A 16,343-nucleotide genomic window follows, 5' to 3' on the forward strand; every position below is an offset into this window, starting at 1 on the left:
GACGAGCCATGTCCTTCAAAATAAAACACCATGGATCCCGCTTTGATTTATTTAATTATAACAATGCTTTTTAAAATTTTATCATAAAAGTACTTTATTTAACTTCCTTATAACCACATTTTATTAAATATTATTATAACATGAATGTATTCAACTTTATTCTTTGACAGTAGCTACTTAATTAAACTTAATTGTACCTTATTTCACTTTTTTGTAACTACAGAACATCAAATATTTTTTCATTTTAGTAGTTAAAATTACTTTAAAGGATATTTAAAAATATTGGGATATATATTGTGTATCAAAATTTGGACTTAAAATATCACAATGATATTTTAAAACCATATCGCCCAGCCCTAATTCTGAGTAGTGTGAATGTCATCTGTTTCCATTCCATGAACTACTGGCAATCAGCCTACCAGACACTCTAGCTTTATCTATAAACACAGCCTAATGGTGTGTGTGTCTACGTGTGTGTGTGTGTGTGTGTGTCTGTGTGTTTTTTTTGTTGTTGTTGTTGTTCCAGTATATAGGCTTTGTAATCCCTACCCATAGCTTTGTATCCACCCACCTGCGGTCCTGCTAACATTATTGCCAGCTGCTTACCAAGTCTAATTCTAGCGTGAGTAATGGTCATCAAGCTAACTTCTTCTGATACCTGTCACAGCATCTGGAAATCATCAGATTACTTCAAGTATACTTCAGCTCAGAGAAATATCAAACAAAAAGCTGCTTTGGGCTTTTTGTTTTTCTTATATGTTAAATTAGGGCTGCTTTGCTACTTGTTTTAGCCAAATAACATAATGACTTTATAATCATAATGCACTTTATGTTTTCCTCAATTCAGAACCATATCTGGAAGGTTTGGGTATTATTTAGGTTAAGATATTATTTTGTTATATGTGAATTATAGCAATAGTTTTTGCTTCAATCCATCATAATGAAATAATATCTTGTAGTTATAACTCTAAATTAACTCTTAAATTAAGGTTGAAAAATTACTTTAATTTCTGTTATTTATCATGATTAGTCCCTATTATATGCTGAATAAACATAATGTTTTAGATAGGTTTGCATGTACATACATACCTATTTAGCAATGACAAAAAGGCTGCATTTGCCTATTACATACATTTTATAAAATCACAATTCTAATTAGAACATAAACACAATTTAAGTTACTTAATTCATTGCAGCAATTAAAGTTAAGAGTAGGTCCTGGTAGAGATAAAAGTTATTCACAAAACGTCATAGCCCTTAAAAGAGTTCTTAAGGTGAAAAACTGTTAGGAGTTATAAAGACAAAGAGGTAGGAGAAATATTTTCCAAACCCTGGTTGACAGTGAGTTAAATTCTACGGATTAGATGTTGCAGGGATAATGTTTGTGGTTGATTTCGTTTGAAATGTGCTCACATTTCCCACCCAACGCAATTTTATAACACCAGAAATGAAAGTGATCACAATACTGAGATATTTGGTAACTGGAAAAATATGACAGTGCAGCAGAGTGATCAACAGTGCTTTCCCAGTCTCATATTCTGTTGTAGTTAATTTCATTTCCACTTGGTGTCTGCACCTTGCAGGCTTTCAAAAGGGCATGTCTTTGACAACCAATCACACCTTTTGAAAGAATGCATCATACTTAGCAAAGGGGTCAAACCACACCTCCTCACTAAGGTAAAAGTTTTAGTCCCCTCTTCGCACAGAGTTGCTCTGAGAATTTTCCAAAATTGCTCCTAAACTACGACTCCTTGTAAGATTTTTTTGTGGGATAATTCAGGAGCTCTCTGAGTGTACTCAGAATGTTTGTGAATACAACCCCTGGTGTGTACATTACCCACAATACATCTCAACCTCTGTTCACTGCGGTTGCAAATACGGGTGTGGAGTGTGTTGCTAGTGTAGCCTCAAGTAGGCTGCAGAGGTCTAAAAAGCTCACTTATTTTTAACTCCACACCCCCCACCTGCTTTTCCAAACTTGTTGTATTCATCCCCAACAGATACCGACTCAAGTAATAGACAATTTGACGAGAGCAGCTCCTTATTACTGCACGTTTTTCTTCAAGAACAGAATTCTGCTATTCAGAAATTGTCCTTTGAATGACCATATTAAATGACTTTGTTTTATAATACCACCTGGATTCCAAAATGAAAGGGTGATAAACAGAAGATGAATATTTTCATGATTAATGACTAGATTTGCATTGCACCATTATCGCAAGCGTTGAAACAATCAGTCAATTAACAAAATTCTTTACGCACAGCAGTGTATTTGTATGAAGAATTTACTGTGTCTGAGGGTGACCTAAGGCTACTTAACAAAAACCATAAAAGCATTTTATTTACCTTAAATAAATCAAAGACCAGCAGCAGATGCTTGGAGATAAATTCTCACTGCAAACCAACTTTTACTCACTCTCTCTTTCACACGCACACATGCACACACACAAACACAAATAAGCCTGATTGTGCGTTTTCTCCACCAGTAGTTTATCATAAAATGTAGCGCTTTTACAAACCCCAAATATAAATCACTTGGCTGCTGTTGAGGTTTGTACTACTTGTTTACACTCACCCCTCCCTGCTCTTGGTGCTCTGTGTGAGGTGGCGGTGCAGGGAAGGAGGCTCTGACTTATCTCTGGCATATGGGCTGTGGCTAATCTCTGAAACACAGTGGGTTCATTACAGTATGTTCAGATACTATAACAGTAGATTGCTGCTGCTGTCAGGGCTCGAGGCCTAACACTGGGCAGTCATGGTGCCACTAATGATAGCTTAATAGCTTTTTAATGTTGGAGCTTGCACCTTGTTTTCTGGCTGTGTGCCGAGAGGCAAATCAGCAAAAGAATGTGTGCGAGGTTGCAAATGTGACTGTGAGAGAGTGAGAGCCGGAATTAAAATGGGGATCAGCATATGCGCCGGTAACGGCACATATGCCGATCCCCATTTTAATTCCTGTATGCGTCTTGCCACAGTGTCCTCTCTGTGTCTTTATCACACACAGCCAGGCACAGTGCAGCACTTACTTCCCTCTGACACACTCATGATCACATCCACTCCACTCCGGCAGCAAGCAGAACTTTATCTGTATTCCTGCTCTCACCCTGAGGACACACACACACACACACACACACACACACACACACACACCACATGTCTGCCATTTGACACATCCCTCCTACACAGAATTCTCACTCTGTTTCATTCTCTTAAAAACTCTCTTTTAATCCTCCTGAGGAATGCTGGCAGTCATGATTGACAAACAATCATTTGAATGCTTATGTCATCTGAATATATGGCAGTAGAAATATTTGCTGTAGCAATAGATTTCATTTATGTCACTCTGTCTTCCATCTCCGGATACAGGATGTGCGTGTATGTGTGCTTTCAATTTTCAACAAGTACCCAACTTCAACAAGTACTCACTGTGACATTGTCGCCTCTCAACACATGAAAGCAGTGTTCATGTTTACAATCTAATGCTCTGGAATGCAGCAAGCAAAGATTTAAAAAAAAAAAAAGTGAAGATGCATATTCTGAAGAAGTTTTGTCCCTGTACCTAATAAAAGTGACTGAAGGAACAGCCCAGCTCCATTTTTTTGCAGAACTATCTGTCTCCTCAAAGACTTAGTACAAGATACTAAGGTGTAAAGTTAGATCACAGCACCTTTTTTCTTATAAACATGAAAAATGTGTCAGTTTTCCTGTCTAATTAACCCACAGGGCCCTGCATGCGCACTATGTGCATACCTGAATATGCATACGCTTAAAGTTGCAATAATGAATCATTTATTTGTCAACTATTAATCAGCACCTGATTTCGGTTTCAGCCATTTATTTAAAGAAAAAAAGAGACAATTCTCTGAATCCAGCTGCTTAAATTTGATGTAATGTTCCGAAATCCTCTATGACAGTAAACCGAATAACTTTGTGTTGTGGTCAAGACAGGACATTTGAGGGTGCTATCTTGGACTTTGGGATATACTGATCACCATTTTCTGAGATTTGGCAGAAGTAACAACCTATGGATTAATTGAGGAAATTACCGGCAATAGCAATAACAAATAATTGTTAGTTTCAGCCCTGCATTAAATATGTGCAAAATCACTAACATATTTAGCACTCACATGCACACAGGCATAATGAATTCATTTGCTTTTTGATGATCTTTAAGATCAGAAAACAAAGCCAGACAATGAGATCAGATTATCAATTAATCCTGCAACGGTGCTCAGTGGCAACATTTTCTGTAAGTTTGTGCATCAGTTGTGTGGCCTTGAGGGAGCATTTTGGTTTCTTCATGGTTTCTGTTTTTCCAGCATTCATTTAGTGAAATGTTCTTGATGGAATTTAACTTTATTGCTTTTCTACCCACATGGATCAAATCATCTTATAGTGGAAATAGATTTTTTTTGTTTGCTTTAACTTATCACTATGGAGTAAATTCAATGTAATTGGTTTGAAAAATGGCACCATTGGCATTGAGATTGGTTCCCCATAAGCTTCGCTTTAACTATGCAATTTTGTCTGCCACTGGGTATGATCTCTCAGGAAAAGGCACAAAGAAAGTTTGTCAATCATTTCGCAAACTTGACAGACAAAGGATAGTGCTTTTCCCCCTGGTAGCTATCTTAAATTATCCCCAGTTTCACTGTAAGTTCCTTGCAGTTACTATCTTCAGTGGTGGAAATGGCGGATGGTGGAACAACTGAAGTAACTGTGGAAAAACAAAATGCAGTGCGTCCGGTTGTTGGAGTTGCTCTGAGCAAAACAGAAAGCAAACAAGTTGTCTTTGTGGTAGCGGCACCTACAATAATACTACTTGGAAACTCTAGGGAGGGAGCAGCACGCTGCATTTACATAAAATCAGGCATACAGTAGCTGGCAGACAGACACCTTCTACACAACACAGGAAAAACATAACAGTTCAACAGAATAGCAGGATGGTGACACAAACCATGTATGACGATAGTTTGTCAACTATGCAGCATCAGCATCGCAAAGAATGGAATAAAATAATTTTGTGTTTATTATTTTATGCTGTTATTCTAGTAATGTCCAGAGCCACATAATATCTGTTTGTAAGTTCCATCGCAGAGGAAATGTTTTAACTTAGAATGGCACTGCCATTTATAGTCACCATTGCCAATATTTTCTGACGGTCTCACCTTATTTTACTGTCCTGCTCTCGTCCAATTAAATGATATTTGTTTGCTGACTACCGTCTGCCTGACTCCATGTGAATGCAACATAAGTCTTACTGGAAAAAAGGTTTTTAGGATCAGCTAAACTATTAAGGAGAATAAAAAACATACAATAATGAAAATAAATTAAACTGCAGTTTCTTCAACAACACCCATAGCTAAATTAATTGCCATTTCCATCTGTGTTTAACAATTAAACACGACAGTGAATCCACATCATGCCCTCATAACAATGTATCATTTTGATAAGTGACAACATTAGGAAAGCTCAATTAGTGCTGCTTCTTACTCCAAACTGAGCCATAATGGATTAAAGCACCAAAACCACCAAGACTGTCATTCTCTCAGTTTTATGTCTGCTTAAAAAAGCAGAATTATTTACTGTAAACACACGGGTTCACAGGGTTTGCTCTGTTGGAATGAAATGAACTCGCTGATCAAGTTACTCACAAAGTAAATTCAGGTTTTGGTATTCAAAGCAGCAGAATTTGGCAACGTTGCCACTCTGAGTCAGCGAGAGGGAGGACACACCAGGAAATCTCTGCGGGGCTAATAGGCACATAAAAGCATTTATGGTGATGGAATGTGTTGAGGATATTAAATATTCATCTGCTCCTGCCTCATTAAGGTTCTGTTGCACGAACACACACTCCTGCTGCAAAGGTCTGTGATCAACAGCCATTTGCTAATATGGAGAGAATCAGAGTATCAATATTTAAACAGGGGGGCCAGGCGAGGTAGAGACACATTCACACCCTCCGGGGAGTAATGAAGGAGTGTTTGTGACAGCCGGGAGAGTGTGTGTGTGTGTGTTGCTGCAGAAAGAGTTATAGATGCACTAATTAAGACAGAAGAAATAGGGAGCAGATAGTTAAAGTGTGGTGTGAGTGCCAAACCAGTGCATTTACAATTGGAATTAGATCGGCATGAATTAGTGTGAGGCAGTTTTTTGTGTCTCTTGGGGTTAAATGTGGAAAAAAACGATATACGGCAAGGCAAAAAGGAAGATGGGATAGTGACTCAATTAAATGCTGATGTGGTGAAGCTGGGGGGAGAAAAGGGAGAGGCTGACCTGACATGATAACGATGGCAAATAACTCTCGTGTTTGTATGATGTTTCCCTGCGTGCTCAGCATACACACGAGTACACACTCTAAATTACGATAGCTAACGTACAGTACATGGTCCTTAGTGATTATGTATTCTTTTATATGTGTGGTTCCACAAATAGGTAATTCCTTGCCTGGATGAGCTTCTCCTTTTTCTTGCTTGATTTAAAGCCACAGGATACGAAATCTGTGATTTATGTCATCTTGTAGCATTTAATAAGGATTGACAAACAACGTACATGTGTGGAATAGAGCGTCAGCTATTTCTGCTTCCCACTCTCCACCCGCATCTTCTAATCGCACAACTCCCAGCTGCTCCAGGTTTTCTATTTTTTACAGTTGATATTTTCTTCATCCCTCTTGTTTCTCTGCTCACCCTAAAAGAGAACTCTTTGGCAAATGCGCTGAATGCTACCTTTCAGATTTATTTTACAATGGGACGTGAAATTTAGAGGCATTAAAGAAGAAGACAGTACATGGAGGCGAAAGAAGGGAGGCAACTAGGGATTTCCTTATCATGTTGTTTTGCCTGCGATCCCGATCTGGGATTTAATATTGATTATCTGCTGATACCAAGTCCCAATTGCATACTTTTGTTAGATAATATAGCTGCACAGTGCCCACTTTAAGAAGGTGTCTTTAAAGTCATTTAAAGACACCTTCTTCAGTCTGTCTCGAGGAGATACTCGAGGGAATGTCTCTGTCCCGTCTTTGTCCCGTTAGGAGTCCTTATTTTTGTTGCATGCACATCTGTTGGGATGGATTACACTTCATTATTAAATAAGTCATGTTGGCTTTTTGCTCGGGGGGCTTTGCTTCACTTTAAAGTGGCAAGTGTGGCTGTACTAAGCTGTGCAACAGTCTCCTTTGCTCTCTTAGAGCAGGTTGGAAAAACACCATGCGTTGTAGCTGAAACCAAAATATGACTCTCCTACACTGAGCTGAAATGAAACTCAGAACTTCAGTAAATAACATAAATTAACAGTCTCATACTGCATTTTCGTTTATGGCGTGAAGTGTTTCGTGGTGGGCGGGGCTCAGCCGCTGCTCTTCAGTTTAGCAGAGAGGAGAGAGAGAGAGGATAGTGGAGCAGAGGAGACAAAGGCTGCGCTCCATCTTGCTCTGCATGAAAGTAAAGTCATGGGTGACAGCTAACATAAAACAAAGGATGCTCTATGAGCTAAATGTACCTGATCCCTATCAGTCAAAAAATGCCTGGATCGGCTCTTGATCCGATGTTTAAGGTCAGTTCAGGACATCCCTAGACGTGAGTGGACGTGGATGTGTCGTGTGAAGCAAAGAAGAATATTTGATCAAATTTGCAATCAAAGGATGAAAATAGTAGAGGTGCTGCAAGAGAGAAGGGCAAAAATGGAGTTTCTTTCCAGATAGTCACCGCATTTTTTATACTGTTAGATGAAGAATATCTCCACTGGCTGTTGGTGGCCTGAAGATACGGACTGCAAAACAGTCCGGCGGTTACATTTTTGCAAATAAAGCAAAATGGAAAATCCTCTTCGTGTGATTGAGCTTTATCTTGAAGCAGGAGGGAACACAGAAAACGCTCCAAACAAAATTGCACTGCTCTGCTCCCACTCTGCTCATATACCCCGTTGCAAATACTGTATGTTCAGGGGGTAAAAATATCTCTTATGGACCAGCCCTGGATTGCTTTGTGGAGCTGCAACTGGACTCGGATCATGTAGGCAGCAGCCATGCGGTCAATATAGTCATGAGTTTTCATTTATAAAATTGTGTAGCTATTATCATGAGGCTAATCTATAAGTTTGTGTCTTCTGCTATGAGCAACAGCATTACATTTTTATGTTTCCACTAGATAAGTGTATTTGTCAGAATCCTGCAGGATCAGGGTTTGCTGTTGTCAGCCTCTATTTTTAAGGCTGCTTAATAATAAAGCCCCCCAGAATGTTGTTTTTGCATGGCGCTGTAGCCTCACCCACAAACTGGTCGCTTTGAGTGTGTCAGTGGTGTTTGCAAGAGGGAGTTAATCAAACTAATGCAAACTAATATTTTGATTGTTGAAGTGTTTAGATAGCTGCCAAAACTTTTAATAACTAGCACATGGAGTTGGAGAAATGTTTCAATATGCTTAAATTGATTACTTCACTGCACGCTTCATAAACTTGATCAGATGGAAAAAAACAATCTTTTTCTAATTACCAGTTCTGCTCCTTAAGCTCTCGTGGCATTTTATCCATATGGTCCCGATTTATTAAAGCTGTTGTTGACATAGATGTTTTGGATATCAGTTAATTTGAAATGATCAAAAATGTTTTCTTCTGCCCTGCATTTATTTGTAACCTGTAGCATTACAGAGAGTTATTTTAAGCTACGTCGTTACTGTGGGTCTTTTCCTACACCTAACTTACATAACTTTACCTAAACCTCATATGCCTAACTTTTCCTCAAGCAGTGACTTTACATGAAATACAAAATGTGACAAAGACATTCCTGGGGTGCTCACTAGATATCATATCAACTGTTGTATTTGCTTTTTTGTAAGATATCATATGAACTGTGTATGCGGATACGTTGGCAGAGCTGCCAAGTCGAGGTTGGACCACACCAAATTGTACAGTAAAAAAAAAAAAATGTGCAGGACAAAAAAGTCTGTGAATGTAATCTTAAAAGTAACATGCACCAGTGCATGTACACAGAAGACTGTATTTTGAGCCCAGTCACTTGGTATTTCTATTACCATACGGTGACAGCAAAATATGTTATTATTCACCTTTGGCTACTGATGTTTTCTACTCTAAGTTTCCTTTGCCAGTGGAAATTGTGAGAAACAAAGTTGGCAGGTGATAAAATAAGGCACAGTGACCCTCTGTTCTAGCAAATCTAATTATTTGATGCTATCAGTTTTGCTATGGCCTCAGTTTATTAGCTTGAGATTTTCTTCCTGCGCTTATCATTTTAATGAGGTTGAACTCCTGTAGTGAGACAAATTTTGAAAAGGTATCCTAGAAATGTACATATCTCTGTTTTAAGACTTAATTGCACTTTGTAGTTTTATGTCTGAAGACTAAACCAGCCAGCTTATATCAACAAAAGCTGAAGACCCCTATGGCTAAATAAAAGTAGTGTTCATCTTTTTGTCATCAGAGGTTTTAAAAATATTAAATACTGCTATACATGAGTTTTAAATATACCCCAAAGTATGTTTACAACCAACAACTAGAGTTGTTAGATGCCAAGTCTCCTTTCAAATATCAGTTATTTCCTAGACACTCGAGAAACACTAACTGCACGCTTCACTTTCTACATCACAAAGAAGGTGAAAAATTGGGCAAAGTGTCTGCAAAATGCATCCACCACATTTATCCAACACTAGTTTTGAGTGAAGGTATAATAATGAGCGTGTACAAATGTCTTATATTTTCCCACTGCAGGGTATGCAAGCACACTTCTTTTGAGACTACATCACGAATGGAAACTCATGAATAATGTTCGTTCATGAATGCTAAATGCATGTTAACCTGTTAAACCCAGTGAGACACACTGGCAAGTCACCTTTTTGGATATAGCCAATCTTTTTGCATAACCCATATGTCGAATTTTAGTCATGATTTAAGTGTTTCCAAAAAAAGGGACATTATTTAATTCTGAAGATTGAAAGGCATTGTTGAGTCTCATTCCTAGCTCATCGAATAGCTTTGATTTTGGGCTGGTTGTCAGACCGAACCATGAACCCAAAGCGCCAGTATTTGATGGCCTGGGAATGAGACCAAACAATAAACTATCTTTCTCCAGAATTACATATGGCGCATTTAGGTCTGGATATAAATGCTCAGTCTCACTTTAAGCTGCTAGAGTTGAGGCCTCTTTAGGGCAGTAGAAATGAGCCGTAAACAAAACATTGCTTTGACACCCTGGCTGTGGCTCAAAAAGTAGAGTGTGTTGTCCATTAATCGAAATGTTCGTAGTTGGTAGTTTGATCCCCAGCTCCTTCAGTCAACATGTTGAAGTATTCTTGGGCAAGATACTGAACCCTAAATTGTTCCTGATAGCTGTTCTTTTGGTGTAAGTGTGTGTTTCAAAAACTGAGTAGCAGGTGGTACTTTGAACTGTATCTTTGGCCACCAGTGTATGACTGTGTGTGTCAATGGGTGAATGTGACTTGTGGTGTGAAAGTGCTTTGAGTGGTCGAACAACTAGAAAAGTGCTATACAAATGGTTTCTTATTTACACATCCAGCAGTAATGGAGCATATTAGCATAACTTGGCATCAAACAGCAAATATAAGTTCACTCTCTTTTTAGCTCTTCTTTAGTCCCCACCAACTTGTGGGGAAAATGTCTGTTTCTTGAACTTCTAAATGCTATGTATCAGCTATGCAGCTTCAACCAGGCTTTCCATGTTAACAGAGTTGTGTTTGTATCTATTTAAGTATTTCAGCACGATGTGAACAAGTTGATGAAAAAGGAAGCAAGTGTGCATGTTTGTGTGTACACCTGTGTGAATGCAAATGCTCGCCTCTGTGTGTGTGTCATGGTCTACAGGGGACAAGGTCAGGCAGTGCTGCGTTTTAATTAACCACCGCTCGGTCTCACACTATCATCAGCCAGCCTGTTCTTACAGCTGAGAGCTGGTACATGAAGTAATTTTCTATTGATTCACTTCACTGTCTTTGTATCTGTTTCTAACTGACTATTTCTCTCCCTCTCTCTCTCTCTACACACGCGTGCGTGCACACACACACACACACACACACACACACACACACACACACACACACACACACACACACACACAAATTTGTGTTTCTTTCCATTTGATAACTGCTAGTTTGCTCTTTCATTTTCATTGTGCCATTTTTTTCTTCTCTCCTCCACTCCTCTTCTTTCTTTCTCACTCTCTTTTAGTGCTCTTTGCTCTGTTGCACTCCCTTGCTTTTCAGTATCCTCCTGTAATGTGCATGCTGGTAGTCCAGTGGAACATCCAAAGCTTTATACCAGTGTTGGTTGAGGGGACAGGCAGCAACCACCAAATCATGTTCCTGGGGCATTTCATCAGACGAGGGGACCCTTGGCAGAGTGAGAACAGCTGCCCTGTCTGTTATATTCTGAGAGGTGTGTGAGTGTCTGGGTGTGATGGGTGTAATGGGTACTGTGGGTAGGTAGATAGATGGATAGGTATGTAAATAGATACATGCCATTGTGATACCTGAGTTTCAGCTCAGATACCAAATACTTTTTATCTGATACCTCACATTGTAATAACTTTTTTTTTCCTTTTAAAAGCTTTGGGCTTCCTTGATTTCCGCCTGCCTCCCCTAAGCCAGAATATATTTTTTCAATGTGATGTGGGGAGGGGCTGGGGGTAAACTGTTGTGCAGAGGCTTGGCAACATACTTTAGTATGCAACACCAAGGAATAGAGACAGATTGACCATCACAATCACATCAGCCATTTTTAGCAAGCATGGATAGCGATGGCTCCCGGGGCAATTGCCACAGAACGATCACATGAGGAGAAGAGCCCACTACGTCTGGCTATAGAGTCCATGGAGGTCCAAAAGAGGAAATGAGATGTCAGGGAATGGTGCAAAGCTAATGCTGTTTCTCCTTAGCTGAATTGATAATTGGGTATTTATTCACTAATGGCCATTTTTAATTCAACTCACTTCCAAAACTTTTTACTACTGCGATTATATTCTCTGCCAACATGTTTTCATCACATATTGTCACATACCGTTGCTTTGTCAGTGGACTTTTGCGTCTATATATTACGTTGTAGGTGTCCTGCATCTGCTGCTGATATTATGGGATGCTGCAACCAACACCGGAATGCCAACAAAAGCATGAGGTTAGGATTAGGCAACAAAAGCACGTTGTTACGTTTAAGTAAAAAAACGCACATGGCAACCAACGCCGGGACTACAATAAAAGCACATGCATAGAATTACACTACAAAGGCACAGGTGGTTAGGTTTAGAAGTCTGGTATTTGTTCGACCCATCCACAACCACTCCCGTCTTCCCCTGTAGGGACCTTCCAGCTCTTTATATTATGTCATTCCCGGTAGCAATTCAGTCCAGTGCCGTCCTGCAGTGTATCATATGGCCGCCACAGATTCTGTCCAGACATGTTATCAACTGACGCTGCCCATCTGCATATCATACCACTGCATCTTGTGTTGATATCTTACACCAAAATCACAGACAAACTGGTGGTATTTGATGACTTTGGATTGAGAACAAGATGTCCCCGCTGTAAAGAGCAGTTTAGCTGGTATTCAGGTTTTTGAACATGGCGCTGTCGAGAGCACAGACTGCAATATACCTCAGAGATTTGGCCTTTTTGTCATGTTGACCTTTCAGTTTACATAAGACATAGCAAGTGCTAAGCAACAAAAGCCCAATATTTGTATTTTTGTAAAATTACAAGCATTAACACAAAATCTATGTGGTTATGAGCACAACATAAAAAGAAACTGTCAGTGTGAGTTTGACAAAGTTAACAGGAAGTTTCCTTTGTCTGTGGCTTATTTGCCCTTTTAAGCCTCTATCCTGCTCAATCCACTTTGTGCAAAGTCTGTTTAACCAGGCTTCGTTGACAGATGTTTGCCTGCTAATGTGTGTTTGGCTGGGGAGATTATTATGCTTTACTCACTCGACAATTGCTCAGCTCCTCTGCGGACAGGATGATAGTGCCACATTTCTTCCCCTGGATCCCTCTGTGGAGTAAAGAGAGAAAACAATAAGAGCTTAAAAGAAATGAAAGGAAACACATCTTCTGTTTGTCCACTCTTGGCTCTTAAGTGATCATTAAAGGCCACTCTAGTGTTTACCAACTGTGAATTAGTCCCTCTGACTATACTTAACAACTAAAAGTCAGTTTGATGTAGCTTATCCTTGGCATTTCTTGACATTTAGAGGAAGTCTCACTCAAGTGTTTTTTTTCTTTTTTTTTTCTTATTATAATACATTTTTCAAATATTACTCAACAGGATACATAACTTAAGATACCCTAGATGAATTTAGCTATAATTTATGGTAATGTACTGTAAACTTTATTTTATTTTATTTTATTTTATTCTATTTTATTTTATTTTATTTTATTTTATTTTATTTTATTTTATTTTATTTTTTATGGTAGCTGATTGGTAAGCATCCTACAATGCTAACTACCCTGCTTGGGTAGATTGATCTCTAGTTTTATTGTAACAGGTCGGCAGTTTTTGATAATGGGGCAAAGGTCCAGTACCACAGATGTTTGTTTTATGATGAATTGGGCAATGAGCCTTTCGAGGACAGTTTACCCATCCTCCAAGATGCCAAATATGTTAAATTGTCAATTCATATTCATGTGTGAATAGCTGGAGTGTTGAGTTTTGAAAGTATTAGTGAAATATTCTAGTTTATTACTTTAGATTTTCAAATGATACATCTCAGCTCATATAGCTCAGTGTCTTGCATGGCGAGAGCCATCTAATCACCTTTCCTCTCAGTTTCTTAATCTAATGAAGCCACTGTTATAAATTTTTACTCGATTTAATGTTTTTGGTGATCACACATTTTCTGGAATGTCCAATAAGGCTTGAAAGGCAGTAATGTACATCCTAAAGTACCTTTTGGCAAACACTTATCTTTTTCCTACTATTATGTGGGTTTATCTTTTTGTATTTGTGTTTTATATTTAGGACGGTTACGAGACGGGCAAAATGCCAGTAACCCTGACATCCCGTTTGCAGCATTATCATCTAATTCAGGTTGAGGTTATGTGCTTATTCATATCTGTATTTAAATTAATTTCAATAAAACCATTTGATAAAATCAAAAGTAGAAAGAGATGGGAAGATTTGAGGATGAGAAAGGCAATCAAAAGCTTCACTCTCAGCTTGCTTATCACACTTGAGGAGTACTGAATGTCCTCAGTGCTTTAGTCAGGTCAAGGTGACAGGTCGAACAGAATTGTAATACCAATGAAATTAATTTATCAGAATCTGAGAAATTGTAAGTTGAAAAAAAAAGAAGTAGAGAAAACACTGCCTCAGTGATGAAAACCTGTACCTGACACACAAATTTACCTTGTGTTAAAGCCATAATACACATGCATGGCTTTCATTATGCTTTTTATATGGATGAAAGAAAACCAGTCCATAACACCAAAGTTCCAGTCGTACAAGTAAGCTGTAGCTAGTGAGCTGTCTGCAAACACACTAACCAGCTGTATTAATAACTTAAGATTTCTCTCCCAAGGTCTTATGTTTTCTCTGCAGTGAGTTGTTTACTGCCCCATAGCATTTTATTTCCGGATAATCAACACATCATGTTATTCAATAAAGAGTTAGCAGGAAAAAAATCTTTCCAATTCTCTTAGGTCTGCTAACTGTCAAGTTAGCAACAAAACATATACAAAACATATAGTTTGACTGTCTGCAGCCACAGCTAGATCTACTTGAATTAGAGTCAGTGTTTTAGAAAAAGGTAGCAACCAGTTTCCTAATCATAAGCAGCATACTTTCAAGAGGAAGCTACAAAAATTTCACACATTGCCAGACAAAATGCAAATATAATGAGGTCAAATGCCCAACGGTTAAAGCCTGTCACAAAATCAGGGTGAATCTGTTGACTTTCACCACGCTTTTGCTGGCGATACGGTTTACAAACCATCACCGCCAGTTTCTGCAAAGTATACCTTTAATGAATTTATTTTGCCAAGAAATTACGTTACCTTAAAATACTTGATGATAATACCTGTGTGTTTACACCAAACCTCGTCTGTTTGTGAAGGCAAAATCTGGGAAAGTTGGATAATCACTTTTTTTTTTTTTGGCAAATCCAGCTTCAATCAGGATCCTTTATGTGTGTGTCTGACTTAGAAAAAAATCATCAACACTTTCATTTCCATCCAGCCTTCATTAGTGCAACTCTTTATACTTTATATCACTCAGACCTGTTAATTCAGTCTCCAGCTTGTTCACAATGCTGCGCCAAGGCTTTTAACATGATCAAGAAAGAGACCATCCTACTCAAACTCCCTCCTCTCTTCACTGGATTCTGCAGAGCACAGTCTCATCCCTGCTTACATTAGTGAACTCCTACCATCATACCATGCTGTCACAGTCATGAGATCATCTGGCCACAGGCCTGTCTGTTGCTACATTAGGTTTGGGTCTAAATGTGTCAGTCCCCCATAGCTTTAACCAAGCTTGATTTTGTTTGCCTGGTTGGTTGTTTGTGTGTGTGCATGTGTGTGTGTCTATGTGAATTATGAGCTTGTGATCTTTTGTCACTGAAGTCTATTTTCTTATTTGCGTATGTACTGCATAGCATTCTGGATATATTGTGTTGTTTTGAAAGCCTGAGTTGAATTATATTGTATCTAGGCAAAGTCCATCCCACCATTTTCATCAGTATGAGTACAATATGCTGCCACTTAAGGCCCATGGGAGCCATTAAACAACATTAACAAAACATTTCTCATGTTTCCCCTCAGATGTATCACCTTTCATTTATCTGCCTGATATCAGTGTGTCAGATCTCCAAGACCATTAGCTGCCCCACCAGAGGACTGTGAAGTTTAATGTGGTCATTCTGCAAGTGTGTTAATTGCCCCATTCATCAGCTTTGTGCCACAGTAAGAGGAATGTGCCTTATTAGTTTGAAAGTGCTCTATGTAGAGCAGCACTGTGGTCATGGGTGGCCTGCATGGGCCTTCCTTTCAAAGTCCAAAGAAATAGGGATGTTATTAATGACTAATTCCCTAACGTTTAAAATGGATGTTTAAACCTAGCCTAGTAAATGACTAGTAAAAGTAAGTAAAAACTCTGAAAACTGTAAAAATTGAGCACAAATTAATCTAGAAGAGTAAACTTTGCCTGAAGACATATTACATATATTACAAAAGCCATGTGAAATCATGAATCACAGTTTTCAACATCAATATGGTATTCTAAATGCAGCTGAAATGTGTGGCACTTTGCAACATGCATTTTGAATATTGCACAGTATACAGCAAAACATGACAACCATCCATCCATCCGCTTATCCAGGGGTTGAGGCC

At 38.7% G+C, this 16,343-nt stretch overlaps 1 protein-coding gene across 2 annotated transcripts in view; it reads right to left on the reverse strand.

The window, feature by feature from the left end:
- Positions 1 to 16,343, reverse strand: part of cpne5b (copine Vb) — a 144,962-nt gene that overhangs the window by 43,337 nt on the left and 85,282 nt on the right. For both annotated transcript variants that reach the window (XM_042496425.2, XM_088085362.1), the window contains one exon: positions 12,948 to 13,011. In XM_042496425.2, the coding sequence (XP_042352359.1) occupies positions 12,948 to 13,011 (64 nt within the window). The remainder of the gene's footprint in view (positions 1 to 12,947; positions 13,012 to 16,343) is intronic.

This window comes from Plectropomus leopardus, chromosome 2 (assembly GCF_026936395.1).
Source record: "Plectropomus leopardus strain MGB_pleo_1.0 chromosome 2, ASM2693639v1, whole genome shotgun sequence".
NCBI classification, from domain to species: domain Eukaryota; kingdom Metazoa; phylum Chordata; class Actinopteri; order Perciformes; family Serranidae; genus Plectropomus; species Plectropomus leopardus.